Genomic DNA, 24,427 nt, shown 5'->3' with positions numbered 1-24,427 from the left:
TGTCTTACAGGTCTCTAATAAAAGAGTGTTAAATGAAATATTTCTAAATTAATTTAATTTTTAAAAATCCCAGAAAGTACCATTGCTTCTACAGCATCATACTGAAAGACATTTGGAGGCGGAATTACATTTAAACATGTTCCAGTTATACTCCCAAGGTGTCTATTGTCTATTTTTATAATATTCCTAGAAGGGATTCCATACAAACCCCAAGTCTGACATCTCACTTGGAAAATAGCACAAAGACTTTTCTGGAGGTCCAGTAATCTATTCATGCCAGAAAGGGGTCATTTCCATTTCCCACATCTAAGTACTGCAGCAAACCATGTGTGTGCATCATGTTACACGCGAATGAATGTTATTCCAAACCCACCAGCTTCCAAATGTTTCTTTATTGTTTTCACAATTCAAAAAAAGAATAATTCATAGAGCCCTTGTCTTTGTGTTTGCCTTCAGCTCCACTTTCAAAATACAAAACCCCAAACATCTTCTTGAACAAGTACTCAGCCAGCTTTCGCCTCTCTAGCTGCTACTTGTTTTTCCTGCAGTAGTTCTTCCTTCTTCTTGTGAAGCTTTAGAAGATATTCATCAGGCTCGATTCCTGCCTCCCTTAACTCTGACATGGCTTTCTCCAGTTGGTGCAACGTACGGGCACTCTGCACCTTCCGAGCAGTGATGTACAATGTAAACTCCTTGAAGCCCATCAGTTTACAGGTATCCACTTCACAGATATTTTTAACATCTTTGGTTTTGTCCACCTGGGGGAAGAAAACTAAACCTGACATTTTTTCCAGATCTTCAATATTTACTTGGAATTCAGTCAGCTGGTGACTGAAGCCTATGGGATCATTTGGCACCACAAAAGCCCCCAGTACCAAGGGCTCTGTAGACATTCTGCTCCGTCTGGCAAGGACCACCTTGTACAGGTGGGATGGCACAGCCACATCATCCTTTCCGATTACCTGTGAAAAGGAAAGCTATGTTACAGATCTTATCAGTTGAGGGGGAGGGGAAAAAAAGTGACTAATCCTACTACCTCTAAATAGGAGCCACAGCATGTAACTACACATCAAATCCATGTGCAGTGTTACCAGACTACAAGCTGGGATGGAGTTAATTCTCCCCACAACAGCCCTCATAGTGCTGAGCTTTGCGTCAGTAGCTACAAAGGTGTTGATAACACCCCAGTGTTTGGCTACTGCTCAGCAGTGCTCACACAGCATCAAGGCAACATTCCCCCCTCACCAGTAGGCTGGGGGTGGGCAAGATCCTAGGAGAGGACATAGTCAGGACAGCTGACCCCAACTGACCAAAGGGAGATTCCATACCATATGACATCCGGTCAGCAATAAAAACTAAGAGAAAGGAGGTGGGGAGGCATTTGTTATTACAATGTTTGTCTTCCAGAGCAACCACTACATGTACTGAAGCTCTACTTCCCAGGAAGTGGCTGGGCATCATCTGCTGATGGGAAGTAAAGAATAAATCTTTTGATTTCCTTTGCTTCTGCACACAGCCTTTGCTTTTGCTTTAAACTGCCTTTATCTTGACCCACGAGTTTCTTCCATCTTATTTTCTCCCCTCCCTGTCCTGCTGACGAGGGGAGTGATAGAGCAGTTTGGTGGGCACCTGGCATCCAGCCAAGGTCAACCCACCACAACACCATTTCATTGCAGCTCCTTATATAGCTGGTCAGGAATGAGCTAGTTATTTGATGCCTGAATCTCTCACTTGAACTGGAAAAGCTGGGCAAAGAACACTTCACTACAGGGTTATTCAGCCACTGTTGGTAGGAGACTTTCCCAGAAGGTTCTCTGCCTTTCTCCTGTAACACCACTGACTTTATATTATACTGTTAAGAACAATGATGCAGTCAAAAGGTCAAAAGATTAGTCAGTAATTGCCTAAATATTTGTAAAGATCTGTGACAAGAAGCTCTGGTAGAACAAACTAAAGTTAAATGTCTCAAGCAGATACAACTTTAGTTATGACTGAAACTGAACTGGAACAAATCTGAAAACCACATTTGGAAACAGGGAGTCAGCCAAGACCCCAGCTCCCTAATCCTTCTGCAGATATGTAAGTGTAGCTGACCTGAAGGGATGGCAGCGCTCCTTTCTCATACTGCATCACACTTTTAATGCTTGGAAAGCTGTTTTCAGTAACAGTGGCTCTATACTACACAGTGGTTCCTGTCCTGACTGTTCCAAATCATGCGGTTTTTAAGATGTATTTCAAATCAACTGTAACTTACCTTCTGTCAGTTATTTTTTGTATCTCTATTACCCATACACGAGTTGTATTTAAAAGCTACAGTACTCAAGCAAGTGTTTTTCTGAGGGGTCCTGGATATAAAGAAGTACATTCAATGACTCAGTATCTTGGAAGAGAAGTCTATCCAAAGAAAATGCACCTATTTCTTCCATAAATTCACTATGATTCAAGTTAAGATCTTACACATGTTGGGTTTCCTGCTGTGTCACTCAGACCAGGGTCCAAGAATTTAACTGAAGCATGAGGAGGGGAGGATCAGGACTCTGAATTTATGTGAAATCTGTTAAAAGCTCACACATATATGTATACAGTAGACTGTGTCAGGAGTAAGTCCAAAGGAATATACCTATTGATGACAAATGTAATCTCTCCAGTATTCAAAAAGTGATGCTCATGCATTTATTGTATCAGGCTTTTATTTTTTCTCCAATACTGCTGAAATGAATCTGCCGTGCTAACAAAGTTTAACAGGCTCACACATGGGAAATCTGAATTTTGCATAACCCTTCCGTATAACTGCCCTTCTAAAATTTGTACATTTAGTCTAATGGCAACAGAAGAAAAAGATGCAGATGCCTTACAAAAACTACAGAGGCATCTTGTTTTATACATAAAATCCAGTAATTTGGTACTTTTTCCAGTATTTGCAATACCTGCAAAAGCAAAGACTGCTTGTTTTGATATTTTTGACAGCTTTTGTTACATACAGTTAAAATACAATTTCAGAGAAAGCAGGTATTACTTCTTTCACTGCCACAAGCAGTCACATTAATTGAAAGTATTTTACAACTAATCCAGTATATCAGTTCAGACATGCTTTGTCCATTCATATATTCAGTATAACTCAATCACAAAAGAAACACTTCCTATGTATGTTTTATTCTGAGTATTCAGCACTTCTGCAAAAGAAAATACGTTTTTAAAACTAAACTTTGCCTATGGCTACTGAACCAAGGTTCACATCAATTTATTCCAATAGTTAACTTATTTCAGGTATGAATTCTTTCAGTGCATGAAGTGTTTTTTCTACCTCTGTTGTCAGTTTTTTAAATGACTGTTTTTTAAGTTTTACTGGTTAGACCAAAATCAGAGAAAGTATATTTAGGAGAAACGGAAACCTCTGATAAAGAAAGTTTTTTCATGTTTTGTACAATAATGTAGTAGTGATGTTATTACTGTCTCTGACAAACATGTGCTCTTAGATTTCTTTACTCTGTTACAGATTATTTTCTTCCCCTTCCCTAAACTAGGCTATTTAATGATTTTGCTGTAGTTTAGAGGTTTTTTTGTGGTAGGGCTTTGTTTTTTTACAAAAATGATCTTGTTTATGCCACCAATCTTCTAAATAAAGCTCTGCCTAGACATTTAACAGTCATTGAAACTGGTAAGCAATAAATAAATGCCTTATGCCAAATCTACTTTCCCTTTCAACAACGACAGATGTCTTGATAGGGAAATCAGAGCTCCTGAGTGTCAAAGCACTTTGCATTTAGCATTCAGTGTGGGTGAAACCAGAATTACAGCTCCTCAGGATCAACGGCATAAATAATCAAAACTGACTGATGCACAGGTAATTTTAAAATATCCTAAAAACTACGCATCAACACCCTGTTGTATCTGGTGGGTTAAAACTGAGTTACAAAATGAACGGTATTGGGAGTTTAACCTGTTTGAGATGGGTGGCACTCAACATGCAATGTACTGGGGGTGGGAGGCAGGGAGCCAAGAAACATGAAAAGCCCTGAGGGGGAGAGGAAGGGGTTCACAGTTCCATATTCAGCCAGATGCAGGCAGCGACTGACGCTGCTGAAGGCAGAAGGCTGCAGTTCCTTCTCTCCCCCTGGAGCAGGGCGCCTGCAGAGCCAGCACTGCCTCCCACCTCCTGCACGACCCCGGGGTGGGCAGGGTGGAAGAGAAGGAAGAGCCTGTGCAGAGCTGCACTGCACCCTGAAGCTGCTGTAGCCTCCCGAGAGGAGGCAGTAGTGAGACTAAACCCTGTTCCCCAGATTCTTGCTGGGCCAACCATCTCCGGACCTGCAGCATTCCTGTGCAGCGTGGCCTGTCTTTTCCAGGCCGCTTCACATACTTTTTTCCACATGTATATGTACTAGGTCCTCCTTAGCTCGGCTCCTCCGTCTCAACACCTCCCACACACATACACATACCAGAATCCTCTGTCTGTTGTATAAAAGACTAGAGGAAGGGTGAACACACATATGGAGCTGCTACAAGTATCTCCAATTAGGGGGTATATGGCACATGTAAAACAAACACATGAATGCATGTTGAGTGAGCTAGCAGAGTGAACAGGGGACTGAATCAGGACAGAGCGGGTGGCTAGAAAGGCTGGGGAATTAATACAGCTGCACATAGAATAGTTAGGTATGAAATGGAAATGGTGAATGCCTAAGTGGGTGCTAAGGGAAAACACACCCTGTGCTTATGTAATAATATGCAAATATATACATTCTATGCAAAATAATGCACATTTATGCATAGTATATGCACCTGTGAAGGAGGGAAGGAAAGAAGGAAAGAGAGGACTAGTTCAAAATGAAGGAAGGGTTGGCCTTTGAGAAACATAGTTCTAAATACAACTCAAGTCCATACAAGCAATGGCCATACATGTAATTTATGTGGAACTGAAGTGGTACATAAGTTCTCTTTTGAGGGTTTAAATAAAATCTAAGTAGTGCATAGGCTTTATACTAGTCCTCTGAACAGCAGTAAACTACTTCTGTAATTACTGCACTGAGTTCCAATACTGTTAAAGTGATTGAAACAAACTTCAGCCTGCCAAATGGCCAGAGTCCACAACTGCCCTTCCCTTACTCAAAACAGGGCATAAAGTTCTATCCCCAGCTCATTCTGCTGGAGGAGAATACCATCAAAGGAGAGTGCCTGATTTCTCTGACAGAGTAAATATGCATGAGAAAGAATATATATGTTTTCTTCTGCAGTTTAACGCTTATGTGAACCATGCACAGGATGCATCACCAATAATTTATGCAGCCAGTGTGACCCAATGATTTTCGTTAAAAAAGGAAAAAGGAAATGCAGTTCCACAGCACGCATAATATTTCCATCATTATGCTCTGTAATATACCACAATTTGCTTTTTATGAGAGTAGATACAGAAGCTGCAGATGAATGTCTCCATGGAGTTGCCCCACACGCAGAGCTCAATAGCCAGGGAAAAAAGTGTGATTCTGTAGAAGTGAAGTTTGCAACAGAAGCAATAGGTAGGAAAACCAAACTCAACAATTCATTTCCGATTGCCACCTAGAGGATTTTCCTACCTAACTACAGCAGTCTGAATCACTATTCTGATCTGCACCATCCCATTTATCTCAATGCCTGCCTAACAGAGGCAGATAGCATATGCTCCTATTGTAACAGAACAGAAAATGGGTTAAGATTATCCATGCACACATGCTGACTTTGATTTGTGCTAGTCTACCCACAGGCAGCAGATGATCTTTCAGCAATCAGTGCCTGAAACAGCTATCTGTCCCAGCTGGAGAAGAGCAACAGTTTTTAATAGTATCTGTGATTAAAAAAAAAACCCTCATGCACTAATACAAGCAAGAAAATACAGTAATGGCCTGATGAAAATCACTGCTGTCCCACATGCCTTCACACCGTGTTTATAACAGGCCACGAGGCAAATTTTTGTGTAATCCTTAATCCTTTGAAAATTTCCATTTTGCTATTCCTATAAAATTTTGCTTAGTCTTTCAAATCTTCAACAGCTTCATAACAGAAAGAAAAAAGCACTCAAGCTAAAAGCCTTCTTTTTATAGCATGAAATATATTCCTTTTCAATCATTATTTGTGAAACCGATATGAAATTTCAGATACTATTTCTCTTTGCTGCCTGTATCAGTTCAACACAAAAATGTTCATTGCCCTAACTTTTTGCAGCTGCTTATTCCTTTCATTTTTGCTTTGCTCTTGTTTTCTTTGGTGATCTGGCCCTAGGACTGAACTGGTGTCGTCTAATAATGCAACATTATGATAATGTCATTTTCAGCATAGCGTTTATTGGGCTTTATTACTATTGACATTGTTATTGACATTCCACAAGTGCATATAAATTTGTTATACTCCTCAATGCCCAATTAAACGTGGACAGCTGTCATGAGTTCAGGCCATTAAAATGCGTGCAATTCTTGACATTTAGAGATGTTTACATATTGCTAAAACAACAAATGTGTTGGTAAGCAGTTATACAAACTTAAAGAGCTCACAGGGACAGATAAAGATAAGGGCAGAAGTAACATGATTTCTTAAAACAGAGAGAACTCTGTAAGCTTTGACAAATTTGCTCTCATCGCTAAGTCACTGGATGGGGATTTGTCTTAAACTTGGCTTTCCTCATGATTTTGACCAAATCATTAAACTGTTCTTGGTCGTAGTTTTTAAAATTGGAGGAAGGACAAATTTGATAATATACATGGAGTACTTAAGTATCACAATAAATAATGAAGAAATTTGCTAATGGCATCTAAGGTTAAGTTTAAGCATATGGCATTAACTAATGTCACCTTCATGGTGGCAGTCAGATAAATAGGGCAAAGCAGTCCCTAAAACTGACAGTTTGGAGTTTATGAGAAAGAAAACTCCATTCTTACATAAACAGAAGGAATATATAAGGTGTAATGTCGGGACACTTGGGATTATATTAGAAGAAAACAGAGTGTTACTCTTACTAGAAACTTTAAAACATATACAAAAGTTACCACGTTTTCATTTTATACTGGACTTGTTACAGCTTCCCAGAGTGGTAAGAAAATTATCTTCTGAAAGGGTAGGAATAATTTTTGAAAGGAAGGACTCAGGAATCTAAAAGTAGTGTTTTGCCACCTAGTGACTAGAAGACGAAAATCAACCGTGAAGAGAATTAGCAAAGGACTAGCCTTTCATGAGCGAGAGCCAGCTCTGGATTGGCAATTATCTGATATTCTCTTAGAACCTGGTAAACAGAAATCACATTCAATCATGCCTTAATTGCCAGCACACACTGAAGAGTTCTTGCATCAGAGGGTACCATCATCAAATACAGTAAAATGGTAACTCCAGAAATTCCCTCTACACTCCAGTAACCGTTTTCTCTCTGTATAACAACCAGAGTTTAGAATACTGCAAACCAGAACTGCAAACCATACTGCAAACCAGAACTGACTGAAAACAAGCATACACACAATTCTCTATGTAACAGTACTTCCATCTACATGTGGCAGTAAAAAATTAAGACTTCTGTCACATTTCTTGATGGACAGAATTCAGGGACATAATTCCTGTCACCCACAATAAGACTGTTGCTTTCTCTGAGCAGGCATTTATTTTGTTTCAGCCATAACTTGAGGCATGATACTGACCAGGCCCATCAGATATTTTACTGTAGATAATATCATTCCTGCTGGTAGGACCCCAGGTTTGACAAGCCAGAGCTTTACTATAATTTGATACTAAATTCTGTATAGAAAGAGACTTTCTGCCACTATAAAAAAATTCCTCTTGCTATCAGTATAATTCTATTTACTTGGTCATTGTGACAGAATTAACTGCCTTCACTCCAGTTCCTTTTGGATTTGTGTTATGCAGCACTGATTCTGTTGATAGTGTTTTTTCCCAGTATTTGAGAGAACTGTCAGATGGCATTGAGAAGAACTGAGGGGTGTGAAGGCAGACCTAGCAATACAGAAAATAGAAAACAGTACAGATAAAAATCACAGTAACAATCTGCAACAACACTGCACAGCCAAGCGCTCCAAAATGCAAATGTATGTAACTTCAGGAAAATTTAATTTGTTATGTCTGGTCTGATTGCTATTGCCAAAATGATTTGGCAATAGACACTAAAAATCCTAAAAAAGATGTTAAAAAAAAAAAAGCTGAGCCTAAATACATACTTATGGCATTAAAAGACAAGACACCTCAACCCCGTTATTTTTTTTTATTTTAACAAAGAGGGTGTGTATATGCATTATGATACTGTATTTACATGATGACAGACTACTACTTCCACAGAATCTATTTAGGTTGCTTAACACTGATTCCACTACAGTCCCTATCACCACTCTTCCTACAACAAAGGAACCTTCGGGATGGGTACAGTGCTAAATAAAAGCAACCCCATAAATCTATCCTGCACCTTTGGTGTCTCTTCTCCTCCAGTCTTAACCCAGCGTCTATTAATTTCATTTGTACATCATGTCTAAATTTAGGGCTGACAGAGCTCTAGTCGTTTACACCAGCTGATCTAAGATCCCTTTGTACATAAGTTTTATGGGACACGTATAATGGACCTAGGTCCATTAGTTGCCTGTGTAGCCTTGAGCCCATTTGAAGCAGCCAACAAACAGTAATAATCCCCAGATTTACTTCCTCCTTTAACATGGATTCCTTCTCCTATAGTATCTTGGCTAGGAGAAAACCTCTACTATTTCTGAAAACCGACTGGGGAAAACCGTAAAGTACCACCTTAAATATAAGAGGTGCAATTTGTTTCCCGGGGACTTATTTGCCACAGAACCAGATCACAAGTAAGTATATCTTCTGGAACAGTTATTGTGTATCTCTGGCCCAGCCTAGTCATTCCATTTTGACAGTTAAACAGCAGACATGATGCCAGTATGAACCTAGCACATCACTAAAAAGTACATGAAAATGTCTTCTTCAAACAACAAATAAAATGTTATCTAAACTGTACTTTCGTTCGCCAAACATAGCCAATCCTTCTTAAATTAATACTTACTACGACGGCATTGGGAATAAGAAGGGTGAAGCATTGAGCATGACGCAGTAGAATTATTGCAAAATTTGTATTTCAAACTCTAGATCTGCTGACAGAGGAAAATCACTAAACTGACAGTCACTGGAGAACAGTAATGTAAAAAACAAGACAATGTCATTTTGATTTGGTCTGGACAAAGATGAAGAACCTGCATCTGCCTCTCCAATGACACAGAAATTTTTCCTCTTGGCATTCTATTTTACATATATTCTCAAAATATGTTTTTCAGATACCAAGCATGGTCATCAATCTACTCTTTGCATAAAAGCCTCCACTGGAGACAGATGAAATGACAGAACATATCTGAGGATACAGCAAGTTCAGCCAATAGATAGAACAACACTGGCATCTAAGGAGTTCAAGGTTAATTCCCTTTCTGGAATTAAACAGCAAATGGTACCAGAGTTCAAGCAGGAACTGGGAACAATGCCATGACCGATGCTCTGTTTTTCCTCTATAGTGATCTAAAAATAACCTTTTTGGATGTCTGATGAGAAAAACACCAGCCTGTAAAGCCATGGATACGTATTTCACCACTCCTTTAGCCAAAACCAAGGGAACTAAGATTGAAAAGAGGTTCTGAAACAAATCAATGCAGACATATTCACTGTAGTACTTCTGTGTTTTCTTTTTTCCACAGTTCTAGTCTCAGAGAAGAAAAACATTAGAAAGAAGCTCAGCCTTAACAGTCACACTGCCAGATTATAGCATGTGAGTTTCAGCACTACTGTGTATACTACAGCACTTCTCCTTAAACAGTACATACAAAGAAAAAGGACATCTCATATCAGCTTCATAAGCCCAAACAATAAGGACTAAAAGCCTTTCATTTCTAAGTCACTTGCTTGAACCTAGCAGAGTTCACTCTGAAAGACAGCTAAGAGGTACCTTCCCTTCTCGTTCAGCTGCCAACTCTTAGCGCTCTTGGTTTTGGGGCAGAATCCCAGACTACCGAAATCAGCAGCACTGACTGCCATGATATCCAAGGTATCTGTTTGAAAAGAACTCTCTCCAGTGCTTTGACAGGTTGGGTTCCCTTTTTAAGTGTATGCATTGATGTAAGAAGAAAAAAAAACAAACCCCAAACCCAACAGACCACTCTACTCCATTCTGAAGTCTCCCTCCCCAATGGACAACTTCAATAGCAAGCACAAGAACTTGTGCCATAAAGATATTTCAAAATAACAATTCTCAGCCTGTACTTATTTACTCTTACGAGTGAAGCCAAAGACGACCCAAATCAAATAATTTAATACTTAAAACAAAAAATTGCCTCAAATCAACATTTTACTTTTCCCACTTGTAGACAGCATTATCTGAACTTAAATAGAGCTTAAATGCAAATCAATTTACATCATGAACCTCACCATAGGAAGCTGAATAAAGGATTTATGAATATGGCCAAATGGTGAAATGAAATCACAAATACTATCATGCCACCTTTTTCAATCTTACGCTGAACTTCATATATAAAGACCAAAACTGATAAAACATTCATAAAAGACCAGAGTTGTCATCAAACCCAAAGATGATGAAGACATCTTGGCAACAGACAAGAATAGAATGACATGATAATCAAAGCAGCATGGACATTTTGTGCCACTATTATTCCATCACCATATCCTGGTATCAAGTTATTTTGAATAAAAGCAGCAAGATGCAGTGACTGTTCTTGTTTTTATCTGTGGAATACTAAAATTTACATTTCAAAACCACAATGGAGAGCCACAATCATTTTTCAGAAAAGGTAATCTTTCTCTTCTAAGTAAACACTTTCCCCAGAGAAAAACTAGACAAAGATGACCAAGATTAAAGTGAAGCGGTTGATAGATGCAGTTGATAGATGATTCAACTGCTTCCTGGAAAATAATTTCCAGTTATAAAATGTTCAAGTCAGCTCAGGATTTTAAATTTTGCTATGGAAGACAAATATATATTTTTAGGGATAAAAAATAAGTGCAATATCCTGACAGCTACAAGGAGGCAAATTCCACCAAGCTATGTGCAAGCCTGGAGAACTCTTACGGTACCATTCCGCATGACAGTAAGCCAAACGCTCAGCTCAAGATTGTTGAAACGGAACATCTCCCTCATGCTCCCAGCTGTGTGCTGTTGGATATACCTCATGCTGTCACCAGTGAGTGCCGGACTGCTCTGTGTGCTGCTCTTTGTATGGTAGTAGAAAACAAGCCCAGTAAACAAATAAAGAGTCCAGTACAGATGGTTTGCTATTGCATTGGGTAATTAAGCATCTCGTGGAAGAATCTGACAGTCGTAAGCACTGGCAGACAAGGGAAAGGACTGGAAAGTATAATGGGCAATAGTGAAGTCAGCACTCTCCCTTTGGGTGGCAAGGAACCATTGCCAGTCTAAAACTGGCTTTGCCACTAACTTATTATGTGGCATTGGTCATATGCCTTAACCACAGCTTATTTATCCACTTGAAAATGAGCACAGTTGTCACCTTCCCCACAAAGATGTGGTGAGAACTGAAATCTGGAATGGCCACTGAACATGAAAAAGATAAATTATTATTACTGCATTTTCATATGCATAACATATGACTCTCTGGAAAAAAAAATAACAAATCCCAAATCAAAGCAGCGATTTTGTCACAGTCAAGGTTACAGACGTGTGTGGATGGGGACATAAGGAACAACTGTTCAAGAAATAAAAAGGTAAAAGCAAACAGGAAAAATTACATTCTATTATGACTGAGTTCAAGTTCAATCAAATGGAAATAAGTTGTGTATTTATAATGGAGAAATAGTGCCTAAATCTCATCACTAAACAAGCCGGTGTTGAAAGCTGAACACCTCTCTCTATTGTGTCTCATATCCCTCTGAAACAGGGACTTGTTATAGCAAGCTCATTCATTGCTCCTCAGAGAACTAGCTGGACATCTGAATCACTCATGAGCTGAAGCTGCAGTTGATCCAAGTACTTATTTTCAAGGAAAAGTGTTTTTTCAAGAGGTGCAAAATACAGCATTTATTATTTGCTTTATGCTAGCTTTCATCTAGCAACTGAAAACAGCAATAATATCTCATTACAGTAGGGGCAGAAGGTAATGCTTCCTCCCTTGAATACCTTACTACTCTCAGATCCTACAGATGTCTAAACACATGCTTACAAAGACTAAGTCAGGATAAGCAATAGTAAATTCACCTCTCAACTTGATAGCCTTTCCTATCTGTCTATCAGTGATGGTTTCTAGACTGTGCACAATCAATCCTAAATCTTTACAGTATTTTAAGCAGGTAATAAAAATGGGGGACCAAAAGAAGAAGGGGGCGCATCAGTACCATGGACCAGCGATTACACTGCATTCACCTAAAACCTACTGAACTTGAATGAAGTCTTTCAGTTGACTTTGGTATGCTCAGAATCTCAGTTTCAAGGCCTCATCTAAGTGATGCATATGGGACATCAGCAAAAAACTGCTTTTGAAATTAATGGAGTAAAGAATTCCAATACCCTATATAGTTTTGAGAAACCCACACTAGCTTTGTATTGCAGTTTCTAAAATGTATCAATAAATGATTGAATAGATGCCTATACATCAACAAAACCCACTCACTCTCTGCTTAGATACTGTCATGTATTATAGAAGTCAGAAAACAGTTTACTGCAGATTGCAAACAGACATTTAATAGATCTCTCTTTGGAAATAAACCAAATTATTTTAAAATTATACTTTTTCATGTGTAGGCAGGATAGGACACGTCTACTGAACTCATCCCAACTAGTCTTGGACATTTCATATATTTTGCATGTCCTAGGATGTTCAACTGTTTTATCAAGCTATAATATCAATTTTAAATAAATAAATAAAGTATTACCACTGCACTGTTAACCCAGCAACATATACACATACCTGGTAAGTAACACTCTTCTTTCCATCATCATTTGTTTGAGGCAAGGTCAGAGGCCCAGAAACTATCCAAACATCCTCAAATCTCTCAGTCAATTCCCGACAATACATTTCCATTCTGGAACATATTTGTCAGACAGGGTAAAGTCAGCTAGGAAAACAACATAATATTTGAAACATACTGTGAAGGGCACAATGAAATACTGACAGTTTGGGAGCATTTTTCCAAACTCATGTCATTGACTCGCAAGCTAAGGAAGGTAAAACACAGGCCCAAGTCATACTTCCCACTAGTCCTAGGTTCACTTATTTACAGGTAGGCATGTGTTATCACACACATGTGAAAAATGGCCTTACCACCTGTCCTAAAAACCTGAGTTCTCTACTTACTCCCACACTTGACACTAGAAAGATACTGTTGATAGTCACTTGGGATTAGTAAAATACTTCTTTTAAACAGCATGTTGGTGGTATTCTTACTTTGAAAGGTTTTACCACATTACTGGATTTGTATGTTCCTCCCTAAGGAATCAATGTCCTGCAACATACAGCTCTTTCCACAGCTCTAAGTACTTAAGAAAGTTTCTAGGTGCCATTCCCACTAAGTCTCCTTACTGTTTTTTTTATATAAAACTGTTTAAAAACAAAGTAGCAACTCCAGAAATAGTATTAATTTTGCTCTTTAAATTAACTGGTTCAGTTTACAGCATAAAATATTTCTCCCTATCAGGTTTCTGGATCATGCCTATTTTACATAAAACAAAAGACTATAGCCTGCCTTTGATCTAACATCCCAGATGTTACAGAAATCACATACAGTGAGCACCCATCAGTCCTTTACTAAAGACAGAGTTGCACTTAACTCAAACTGACAAACAGAGCAGAACAGGAGACAGATGAGTCCAGCTAATCTGGCTGCCTCTGAAAGGGGGCGGTTTCTCCCCCAGCTCTGTCTCATCCCTGTTCCTCATACCTCTCACTTGGGCCACCTTTAGCACTCTTAATCTGTCAATAACCCTGAACAAAATCAGGGGGTTTTTTGTGCTGGGTTAGTGAGTTAAATCAGCTCACACAAATCAGAATTAGCAGGAATGAGCCCCATGAATCAGAACTAGTAGGAATGAGCCCTTTCTTCTCTGGTAATAGTGAGCTGCCATGTGATACACCAAAGCATTGACCACAAGCTAATTTTTTTCCTGCTGTCGTCAGCTTTGCTTCCAAGCAGCTCAGTTCCTCGGGCTGTCTCATGGCACGGCAATACAAACACCACCTGGCACAAGGAAAGAATGGGAATAAATGCAGATGTGGAGAAAACTGCTTTTGACGGCAGCAGGGACAGAGATCATAATATAGTGACCAAGAAATCACACTCAAAACAAGACAGAAAATGACAGTTAAACATCAGCAAAGAAAGAAGCATGCATGTTGGTGGGAAGAGAATGAGGAATAAATACTAGAGGTGCAGTTAGACCACACCACTGAACCAATCTCATAGCTTACTATCTAACAGCTTGCTGACAGATGAAGTCCTGCTCTCCCTTTTCCTACTGCTCCCCTTGTCTGCCCCAGCTGAACAGTCCTACTCCATCCTCCGTGCTGGCTCTGGCACTCATCTCACCAGTTGATCCAATTTTCTAACCTGACAGAAACATAACCAAGCAAAACAGAATGCAAATCAGTTTAACTGGGTTAGCAAATGGAATTGACTCGCCACAGTCAGGCGGAATGGACACCAGAATGAACACCAGAGCTGGAACTGGGAAAGCAGAAAAAACACACAGCTGGAGTGTGACCACCACTTTAAAAAACAACAGATCATTAACCTGACTAAGCTGTGTTGTCTACCTGCACCTCAGAAGACAATTCAAGAAGCAAGCAATTAAAAAAAGAGAAAGAGTACTAAAGCCAGGAAGGCATACAACACATGTGAAACATGGTACCCTTAAACCTATTTATCATTAAACAAGTGACTGACAAAACAAGTGGCACAAATACCTTGTTGATGTATTTAAACTGTGAGGATAGGGTGCTGGGGTTGGGAGAAAGTGATAACAGCTGCTTAAATTGTGGGGCTGATAGTGCTAGGGGAAATTTTCAAACACTCCCCATGATTTCCTGAACAGGCAGAGATCCTACTCAAAGGAAATAAAGAGGGTTTCCAACCTTGAATTGGCACAAATGCCTAGCTTTAGTATAAGGAAATTTTATGCTCAAATACTTGAGGTATTAAAACAATACCAAAAAAAAGTCTTAAAATGTTACAGCATTTTATTTGTCTATAAAACAGTATAACCTTACTGAATGCCTCATATGATTTTATATGGATTCTTGTAAAACTGGAAAGCAGTGTGTAGTTGAATGATGATGTATTTTTGATAGACTTTTAGTACAATACTGTACATCATTTTGCTAACCTTCCCTTGAGCGGACCTTGTGAAATTCATCATTTTCCCCTCCTGAGTCTTAATATTCTGTAAGTCCTATGCAAGAAGCACTGGATGAATGTTACTTTTATTAATGTTTTTCTCTGCTCAGAGGAAGGACTGAATAAAAATCCTACATGAAGAAAGTTTAAATTTATCAACCACTCACTTCACCTCAAAGCCAATCCAGCTGGCACTCACAAGTGACAGAGAACCTGCCTGACTCCTGCTTGGAAGCCAGCACTTGAAGAAACACCTAAGACCTGAAGTAGTCACGACTCAGTGGGGAGCGCTCAGTTCTCCAAAGTGAACCACTGTCCACATACAGAGATGTGAACATTCTCACACTGGAAGTGCTTTTTTGAGGAAGAGATGTTAAGGCAAGATCTAAATCCCTTCCTTGCTTCTACTGAATTTTCCTTAAGGACAGAGATGTTAAGCCTGCTACCTTTACCCACATCAGCCAGAAGAAGTCCTCTACAGTTGGACTGAATAAAGAACTAAAGTAGTCATTATACTGTTCTTGCGCTGCGAGGACTGAGCTCCCTTTCATTTCAGAGAAAGGTCCTATGATCTCTACAGATAGCCTATAAAATGCTCTAGAATACTTAGATGTGAAGAAGCATTTTTTATTTATGCCACTGCCTGATATTCACTTAGTTTACTTACAAGCAATTTCTCACCTGTTCCAAAATCCAGCATTATTTTCATAATTCTGAGGTACGATGTTAGACAGATAAAACGTTTCGGCCATAGCTCTCTGCATAGAGAAAGAAAGTAATATAATTTCACTGAAACATTTACAAGCTGAAAACACATTTTAGAAGTTTTTGGATCAGAATCCATTTCTATTTTAGTCTTAACATTATCGACATAAAAGGTGAGATAAAACCTAAATCAGAACATCTACAAAATTATTTTGGATTAAGAGGTGCATAACGGAGGTGCAAACCTTGCAAAATGTATCTACTTTTTTTTTTGGAGGGGGGGGGGGTGTTGATAGAAACATAGCACAAGAATATCAAATTCTAGAGGCACAGGAATTACTATGTCACCTAGTATGAGTTTAGCAATTCTTTGGAAGCAACTAGCTACTCTTCTTTTTGAATAGGAAGGATGCTTTCACTCATGCTTTTCATTTATTTGACTGCTTAATGGATAGCTTTTTCTTTCCCTTACAAGGAAAGGTTTTACTAAAAATATTCATCAATATTTTAGAAATACATAACATGCAGGCAATGAGATGATTTATGAGACCATAATGGTCAAACATCTACATATTTGCTTAGTTTTATCATTAAAAATTGTCATAAACCTCTCTGAACTGAAGCCCACATATCTCCAGATGCAAAGAACCTGGTGCTAAAAAACTACGCATATAGAATCATAGAATAGAATCACAGACTGGTTTGGGTTGGAAGGGACCGTAAAGATCATCTAGTTCCAACCCCCCTGCCATGGGCAGCGACACCTTCCACTAGACCAGGTTGCTCAAAGCCCCGTCCAACCTGGCCTTGAACACTTCCAGAGAGGGGGCAGCCACGACCTCTCTTGGCAACCTGTGCCAGCGTCTCACCACCCTCACAGTGAAGAATTTCTTCCATCTAGTCTAAATCTACCCTCATCCTATCCCTACACTCCCTGACAAAGAGTCCCTCTCCATCTTTGCCGTAGGCCCCCTTTAAGTACTGGAAGGCTGCTATAAGGTCTCCCCGCAGCCTTCTCTTCTCCAGGCTGAACAACCCCAACTCTCTCAGCCTGTCCTCACAGGGGAGGTGCTCCAGACCCCTGATCATCTTCATGGCCTCCTCTGGACCCTCTCGAGCAGGTCCCTGTCCTTCTGATGTTGGGGGCCCCAGAGCTGAATGGAGTACTCCAAGTGGGGTCTCATGAGAGCGGAGCAGAGGGGGAGAATCACCTCCCTCGACCTGCTGGTCACATATGCAGGAAAATACAGGAGAAAAAATTTCTAAGATCTTAACCCACTATCTTCATAGGTCCCATACTTGGTCAATACTTTTCATTTACTACTTCTTCAAAGTGAAGGGGCTGACGGAACTCCTTAGGATAATGAGCAAACACTACCAGCACTAATTAAACTGTGAAATTAAATGTTTATGATTCTGTATTTGAAAGTTTGTATCATCTCACTGCATTTCAAGCCAGGTCCAGAATCTCTCTGGACTGGTAGCTCACCAGCAAGAACTGCCCAGATATCACAAATAAATAACCACAAAGACACTTCCAGTAGAAATAAAATGACTGGTTCTTTCATCTACCACATGCCACTACACTGTCACTCTGCCCCACTGCATACTCTTCTGCCTAGCAGAAATACAAATTCAAACTGCTTCTTAATTGACAAATTGCTGCATTATGCACATTTCACAGGAGGATCCAATAAATCCAAGGCTGCTTTGTTAGTCAGCCAAGGCATTAGGGCATGCTTTTCTTATAGCTCAAATAAATGGCAGGTGAAGACATTTTATAGACTGAAAGAACTACAGCAAAAGAAGGTTCTAATTTACCTCATACACATTGCCAGAAAGGAAAAAGCCTTTTAAATCATCCAGGCAATCCCCTTGCCAATACAGAACAGTACTTAACAGCATCTTTGCTTTGCCCAATGTAGCCTTAAACATCTCAGCACCTGTTGGCCAGAGTGAAGTCATCATTCCCTGTCTCCCTTTAACTGAGCTTCAGAAGACACTTTCAAGGTTTGTTTGGTGAAGGTTATCACCTTTATTTTACAGGTAGACAATATGACATACAAGAGGTTAGAAGACTTGCTTAAAACTGTACTGTACAAGATATACTCACATCACCTCTGCCAAACAAGCTAATCTAGGTGTGATTTAATGAAGAGAGGTATGTCACCAGAGGATGCACCCAATTTAGACGCCTGAAGCAGACTGTGAGAGCATCCTACAGTGCTCAGTCAGGAATAGACCTTGTAACTCCAAGTCCAGCTCTGTGCATCAATAATGAGATCATGTTCCATCTCAAAACAAACTGCAAAAGGAACATTACACATTACTTTTAAGGGTCTTTTGACCCTTTACAACTGATAAACACAAATTAAAAAGAAAGAGAAAAAATCCTACTGTTGAAAATTTGTTATCTCCCGCTGGCGCCATGTGTCCTCGTGACCATCCACTCCCAAGGTAGTCTTCATTGACAGCACTAAACATTAGAGGGATGTTAGGATCTGGTTTGAATTTACAGTGCCTTCGGTCTGCATTGCCTGAGGAATAACACACTAAATTGTTAGGTTATCGTTAAACTGTCATAACAAGAAGAGAAAAAAAAACTGTTTCTGTCATAACTTGCCAAATGACCCATGCTTAAGGATTCAATACATTAATCTAAATTGAGTATTTTTCTCCTCAACCATACAAAAGAAGAATGCAGTTTAAATATCTGTGCTCCAGTCCTAAATTAATTTCCAGTACACATTAGAAACTATAACATGGTGTTTTATAGAGAAGAAACAAAAGCAAAATATATTAGTCTTATCATAAGTGCAGATTAATATTAAAGGCAAGATTGCTAAAGAAATAAACCAGTATAGATTCACTTTTTATGACAATGATACAGATCTTCACCAGCCGCAGTTCCATTTTTTTGTTTGATCCACTACAAGTATTTTTTTCTTTTTCGAACTCTAGCCTGGAAGTAGAATGGGTATATCTTAATAAAGTTACACTTGGTAAAAACATAAACTCATTCAAGAGAAAGTCTTAAGTGTTTTATTCTTCATGGGCACAGAAATAAATGTAGAGCTTTCCTGTTCCTTTCCAAGATTCCCCTTCTGTCTTTCCAGACATTTGGGAATTATGCACAAAAATTACTATGCCTAAGTCTTTCGGTAGACAAAACATTTTGGCGGGAGGATTGTGAGGGGACCTAACTTAACTGTTGCAGAGATGGCAGCCCACTCTCAAAGAGAGCCCAGCTTCTGTCTTTGCTGGGGAGCCTGTGCCTTCTTCCCAGGTTTACTGGCCATACACCTATATTTGCATTCTTGCACTGTGTAGAATCCCAGTCAACTCCTTGGAAGAGATATTACTGACTGGGCTGCAACTTTGAGACCACTTCATCCCAAACACTGACTGCTTCATTGGAAAAGCAATGGCTAGAAAAGACTTTCACGAATTATTCTGGCACTGACAACCTCCAGTAAGACACCATCTTTCGTAGGGAATGGCCTGAGAACCAAGAACATCCATAGTTAAGGAAGGTGCTCCAGAGAAGCAGCGGAGGCATGCGCAAGGGCTGACTCAGCTGTGCCTGTGCAATGGCTCCATCCAGGCATCAGCCCAGTGTGCAGCTGGAAAACAACTGGCTTAGAGCACCATCACTGCTGCCCACAATTTTGTTTTTCCCAAATGACAACATAATTCAAAGTATCTACAGCATACTGATTTTTTTCTTTATAAAATTCAGTGTGTCACCTTAGGCATAATTTTACAGATGCAATATACAGGACCATTATATAGTCTCTTTTAATTTAAGCATGAATCAGGGCCCATACACACCAGAGAATTTTCTTCAAGCTTGGCACTTTATAAAGTACTTCCTGTTGCAATACAACATGAGGGACAATTTTCAATAGTGATCACTCACTGCTAGTTGTTAAAATTATTCTTTCTTCTATAGCTGGCTGTGCATACACACACAAACTGCATGCACTCTGCCTTTTTGGCACGTCAGTATTATCACTGAGCGCATATGCACCCTACACTTCCTTGTGCTCCATACTGAGAACAAAGGGTGGTACATGCTCTCCACTTGGTAGCTCTCTGAAGAACCCAAGAATATTCAACAACCACAAGGAAGAAGGGGAGGGGTGGAAAATGAGCGTGCATATGGATAACGCATCTCTTGGAAACCAGTGGCTGTAAGCTATTTACTCTTCTTTGCTGACCATCTGTGCATATGTCCATAGAGGTGATGTCAAAACAGAGGGGTGGTCAGAGCATCTTTATGCAGTGCAGGGAGAAGGAAGGAGCTGCAGGGAGAAGGAAGGAGCTGCAGGGAGAAGGAAGGAGCTGCAGGGAGAAGGAAGGAGCTGCAGGGAGAAGGAAGGAGCTGCAGGGAGAAGGAAGGAGCTGCAGGGAGAAGGAAGGAGCTGCAGGGAGAAGGAAGGAGCTGCAGGGAGAAGGAAGGAGCTTCACTTCTCTTGTCTGTTTTTGGTAAAGTATGTGACATGACACTTCAACACAGGACTGATGCTTAGGAAGCAACACTGACAAGTTTATCAGTGTGCAAAATGACAGAATTCCGATTTTAAAAAAACATATTTAATCTCATTATTTAAGACAGTGTAATTTATTGATTAAACTTGAAAAATGGAAAAATATATCCTCATTTATTCTCTGTTCACTGCTTTGATAAAAACAGTTAATTTCTTCTGTAACCAGTTTTGTACACCTCATTTACATGTCAAGCTAATTTCTTTCCACTATGTTTTTTAAACATTCGAGTTCTTACTTATCACTAAAATACATTTTTTTTACATCACATCCTTTCAATACTCCAGGATATGGAAGGTTTTTGCAACCTTCCCTGAACAACACAGTTCCGCTTCCAATCTCTGTTAGAGTAGCTATCAGACATAAATCAGAGCTGAATGCCTCAAGATGCTTTAATTTCAACTTGCAGGTCAGTTGTATCTGATAATTTAGAAAACATTTTAACAATTCTGCTGTTAAGGCCCACTTGAAAGTAAGCCTGGAATTACTGCTTTCTCCTCAGAAAGAAGTGCAATCAATGATGCTACTTAGGGGTTGGTTATAAATATTTTCAGGATCACGCTTTTAATTTTGAAAGGTAATTTGAAGACAGTGATTAAGATATATTTAGAGGGGTACTGCGTTCATAAAACATTTTACAATTATACAGTTACCTCCACTACTAATAATTTCCCTTATAAAAACTGAACTAATGCTATAAACTTAATTTACTGTGACTGTATACCACTCATATTTCATTCACTACTGACAGCAAAAAAATCACTGAGCCTCTGTCTTGCATTAAGAACAGGGGAGAGAGTATTAGATAATGCACATCAGAACTGCATCAAAGTAAATAATGGCTGCAGTGAGCAGGTAATGCCCTACCTAGCTTTAAAAAATTATAACTATTGATGCCCTTTGCTCCATTTTTATCTCACAAATGGACATTCATCTTTTCTTCCCATTCTGAGCAAATCTAAGATCGGCAGATGAAGCAGTCTGGCCACTAAAGGTGTTGACTCCACAAGCATTCACACATATGGGGCAGTACTTAAACTGACATAAATTGGACCACAGAACTAACCACACTAGCTAAGGAAGCAAGAGCAATTTTTATGTGCTTGAGCAATAACACTGAACTTTGCAGGTCTGAATCAGATAAGGAAAGTTTAATTTTCAGTGTTTCATCTTTTCTTCATTCATGTTTAAAAGAGGTAAGCTAAGCTTCCCTCCTGTAACATGACTTAAGAGTATTTACACCAACATGGCTATATTGATCTGGTGCTTACAGACTATTTCATAAATTCATAACAGAAATTTCTCATGGAAGGTAGCTCTAGTTCTTCTTCATTCGTCCCTTTCATACTCAAGCCATTGGGCCAAGTGTATCTTGCAGGCTTCAGGACACTGTACGTTCAATACCAGACTAGTCCCAACAAGAGAAAGAATACTGAAGAGGCCTGCCAACCTGCAGTGACAGTTCTCTTTTAAATCACTTGCAACATCAGCCTTAATCCTGTCATGAAGCTGACATCCACCCAGATGCCTTCTGCCTCCAGTGGGATTGTGAATGGGTGGAAAAATCCATACCTAGAGATCACTATAGGATTTTTCTCCCTGCCTGCTCCTGGTTCCACCTTCTGTGAACACCAAAGCCCATTCTGGGCTTCATAAATGTAAGTAAATAAATACCTACATACCCAGCGTCTTCTGTTTTGAGATATGTTCAATCACCCATCTAGGCACCCGTTTTGCCTGGTCATAAGACAGTGCATGATTTGTGTAACATCTGGTCTCTGTTCCAGCTTCAGGGAATCCATATTTTTCCAGCAGAGACTCTTCCACTGGTTCTAAGGAGAAAAATAAAAAGAAAGCCATAGAAAGATGAAATGTGATCAGTGATGACATTAAGAAAAGCATCTCAGTTGATGTAAACATACTGTATAGGGAACTACTTGAGGCTACTGCCACAATTCCTAAAAAAATATTGAGAGCATTCCAGTGAAAATCCTTTTCATCAAAAAAGTTGTGCTTTTCATTCTGTCCTCACACGAGGATTTCAGCTCTAGGACTAACTCATCTACTCTAATGCCTACACACATCTACTAAGCAATCGCTCTGGGCCGGCCTTCAGAGGAAAACTGATATTTGGGGACAAATCAGGCAACAAGGAGTTGCTGACACAGGAGACCAACACACAGATTTCATCTTTCAGAGCTGGAAATTGCACTCCTCCTCACAAACTGAGATGTATGAGTTGAGCACAAGTGCAAGTCCTGCCCTCGCCAGGAATGCTTACACTCTGCTGAATGAATGAAAGTTCCTCTTTGAGATTTTTTTTTTTTTTTGCAAGGAACATTTTTCTCTCATGAAGGAATATTTACATCTGTCTTACTGACTTCCTCAGCCTCCAGCCATCTGTTTGACAGCAACTCAAGTTTTTAAGAGCCATTCTTCCTGTGCTTTCTAACGCTTCAGTACTTTTAAAACCTTCAGGCTGCAGAGAAAACCATTCATTCCCACCAGGCCCTGGTGCCCCCCAACAGCTCCCTCCCCACACCTTGCACCCCCACTAGCCCCCACGTTTTTTCCCCACGCCTCACACCCCTGCCAGCCCCCACAGATCTTCCCCCACACCTCACACATCCGCCAGCCCCCATGGCGAGTGGGCCAGGGCCCTTCCAAGCAAACAGTCACCACTGGTGCTGGCCTTTGGGTCTCCCCAAAGAAGCACAGGGGAAGCAATAACTGAATTTAGTTATGGCCTGACTTGAACTGTGTGTTTAAAAGTAAACATAACTATCTACAGATGCATGTATATATTAAGGGGACATTACCAGCTCACACAGGACGACTGCTCTCAGCTCCCCACTGCAATACGGAACATTTGCAGCCATCGTGGCCACCGCATGAAACCACTTTCCTCACGTCGCCAACACTTCGGTGTGAGCAGGTGCAGCAAGGGAAGCCGCGTTTCTAATGCAAGTTACAGCCCAGCATCCCCAAAAAACCTCCTCCCCCGCCAAGACCGGCGAGGGTATTCGGGGAACTCCCCGCCCTCCCGGCCCCCTTGGGCACCCCAGGATGGAGGCAGCGGGGAGAAGGATGCTCCGTGGGGTGGGAGCGGGTTTAGGGGCGGGGGGGGGAGGGGCGGTCTGTGGGGATTGGGGCCGTGCTGAGGCGCCGCCGCTCCCGCCCCGCGGAGCCACGGAGCCGCCGCGCCCGGCCTCCCCCGTACCTGCGGCGCTTACCCTCCGGCAGGGCTCGCCCGGGGACCAGCTCCGGCTGGCTCTGCCTGCGGATGAGCCGCCACGCAGCCCAGGAGGACGCAGCGGCGCCCACCGCGGCCCCGCAAAGGAAGCCGCGCAGAAAGCGGCGGTGGCGGGGCAAGGCCGCCATGGCGGCGGGATGGGGGGGGGGGGGGGGGGGGGGCGGGAGCGGCGGCGCCGCTCTGCCCCCGCAGCGCCCCCTGCCGGCCCGCCCGCGGCGGCGCAGGCGCCTGGCGGCCATGGCGGCATCGCCTGAGCGGCGCAGGGGAGGGAAACGACCCCCGGGGGAGGGACCCGCGGGGACCGAGCGCAGGGGAATTTGCCCGAGGGCTGTGAAAAGCGGAAAGCGAAGACGCGGGGCTCGCCCTCACGGCCATTACAGGAACAGCCCGGAGAGGGGTGGCTAAACTAGTCCCCAGCTAGTGAGGCTGGGGGTGATGGCCCTGGGACCCAGTCGCAAAAGGGGTTGGATTTAGTTAGCATTTGGTGATTTGACATCCGATTTTTTGTCAGGAAAAGCACCAGCTTGATTATTACTGGTTTTGCCTCAC

The 24,427-nt window shown here is 40.9% G+C and overlaps 1 protein-coding gene across 1 annotated transcript; it reads right to left on the bottom strand.

Annotated features, from left to right (window-relative positions):
- Positions 1-372: 372 nt before the first annotated feature.
- EXOG (exo/endonuclease G) lies at positions 373-24,016 on the bottom strand. Its single transcript, XM_074869302.1, has 6 exons — positions 23,859-24,016; positions 22,308-22,457; positions 18,475-18,614; positions 16,054-16,130; positions 12,951-13,065; positions 373-962 (listed from the first exon to the last, which is right to left on the bottom strand). The coding sequence occupies exons 1-6, from the start codon at positions 24,004-24,006 to the stop codon at positions 504-506; spliced, it is 1,089 nt and encodes a 362-aa protein (XP_074725403.1). The 5' UTR covers positions 24,007-24,016; the 3' UTR covers positions 373-503.
- Positions 24,017-24,427: the final 411 nt, after the last annotated feature.

This window comes from Strix uralensis, chromosome 1 (genome assembly GCF_047716275.1).
Source record: "Strix uralensis isolate ZFMK-TIS-50842 chromosome 1, bStrUra1, whole genome shotgun sequence".
Lineage (NCBI taxonomy): Eukaryota > Metazoa > Chordata > Aves > Strigiformes > Strigidae > Strix > Strix uralensis.
This window is presented reverse-complemented; position numbering and strand designations above follow the sequence as displayed.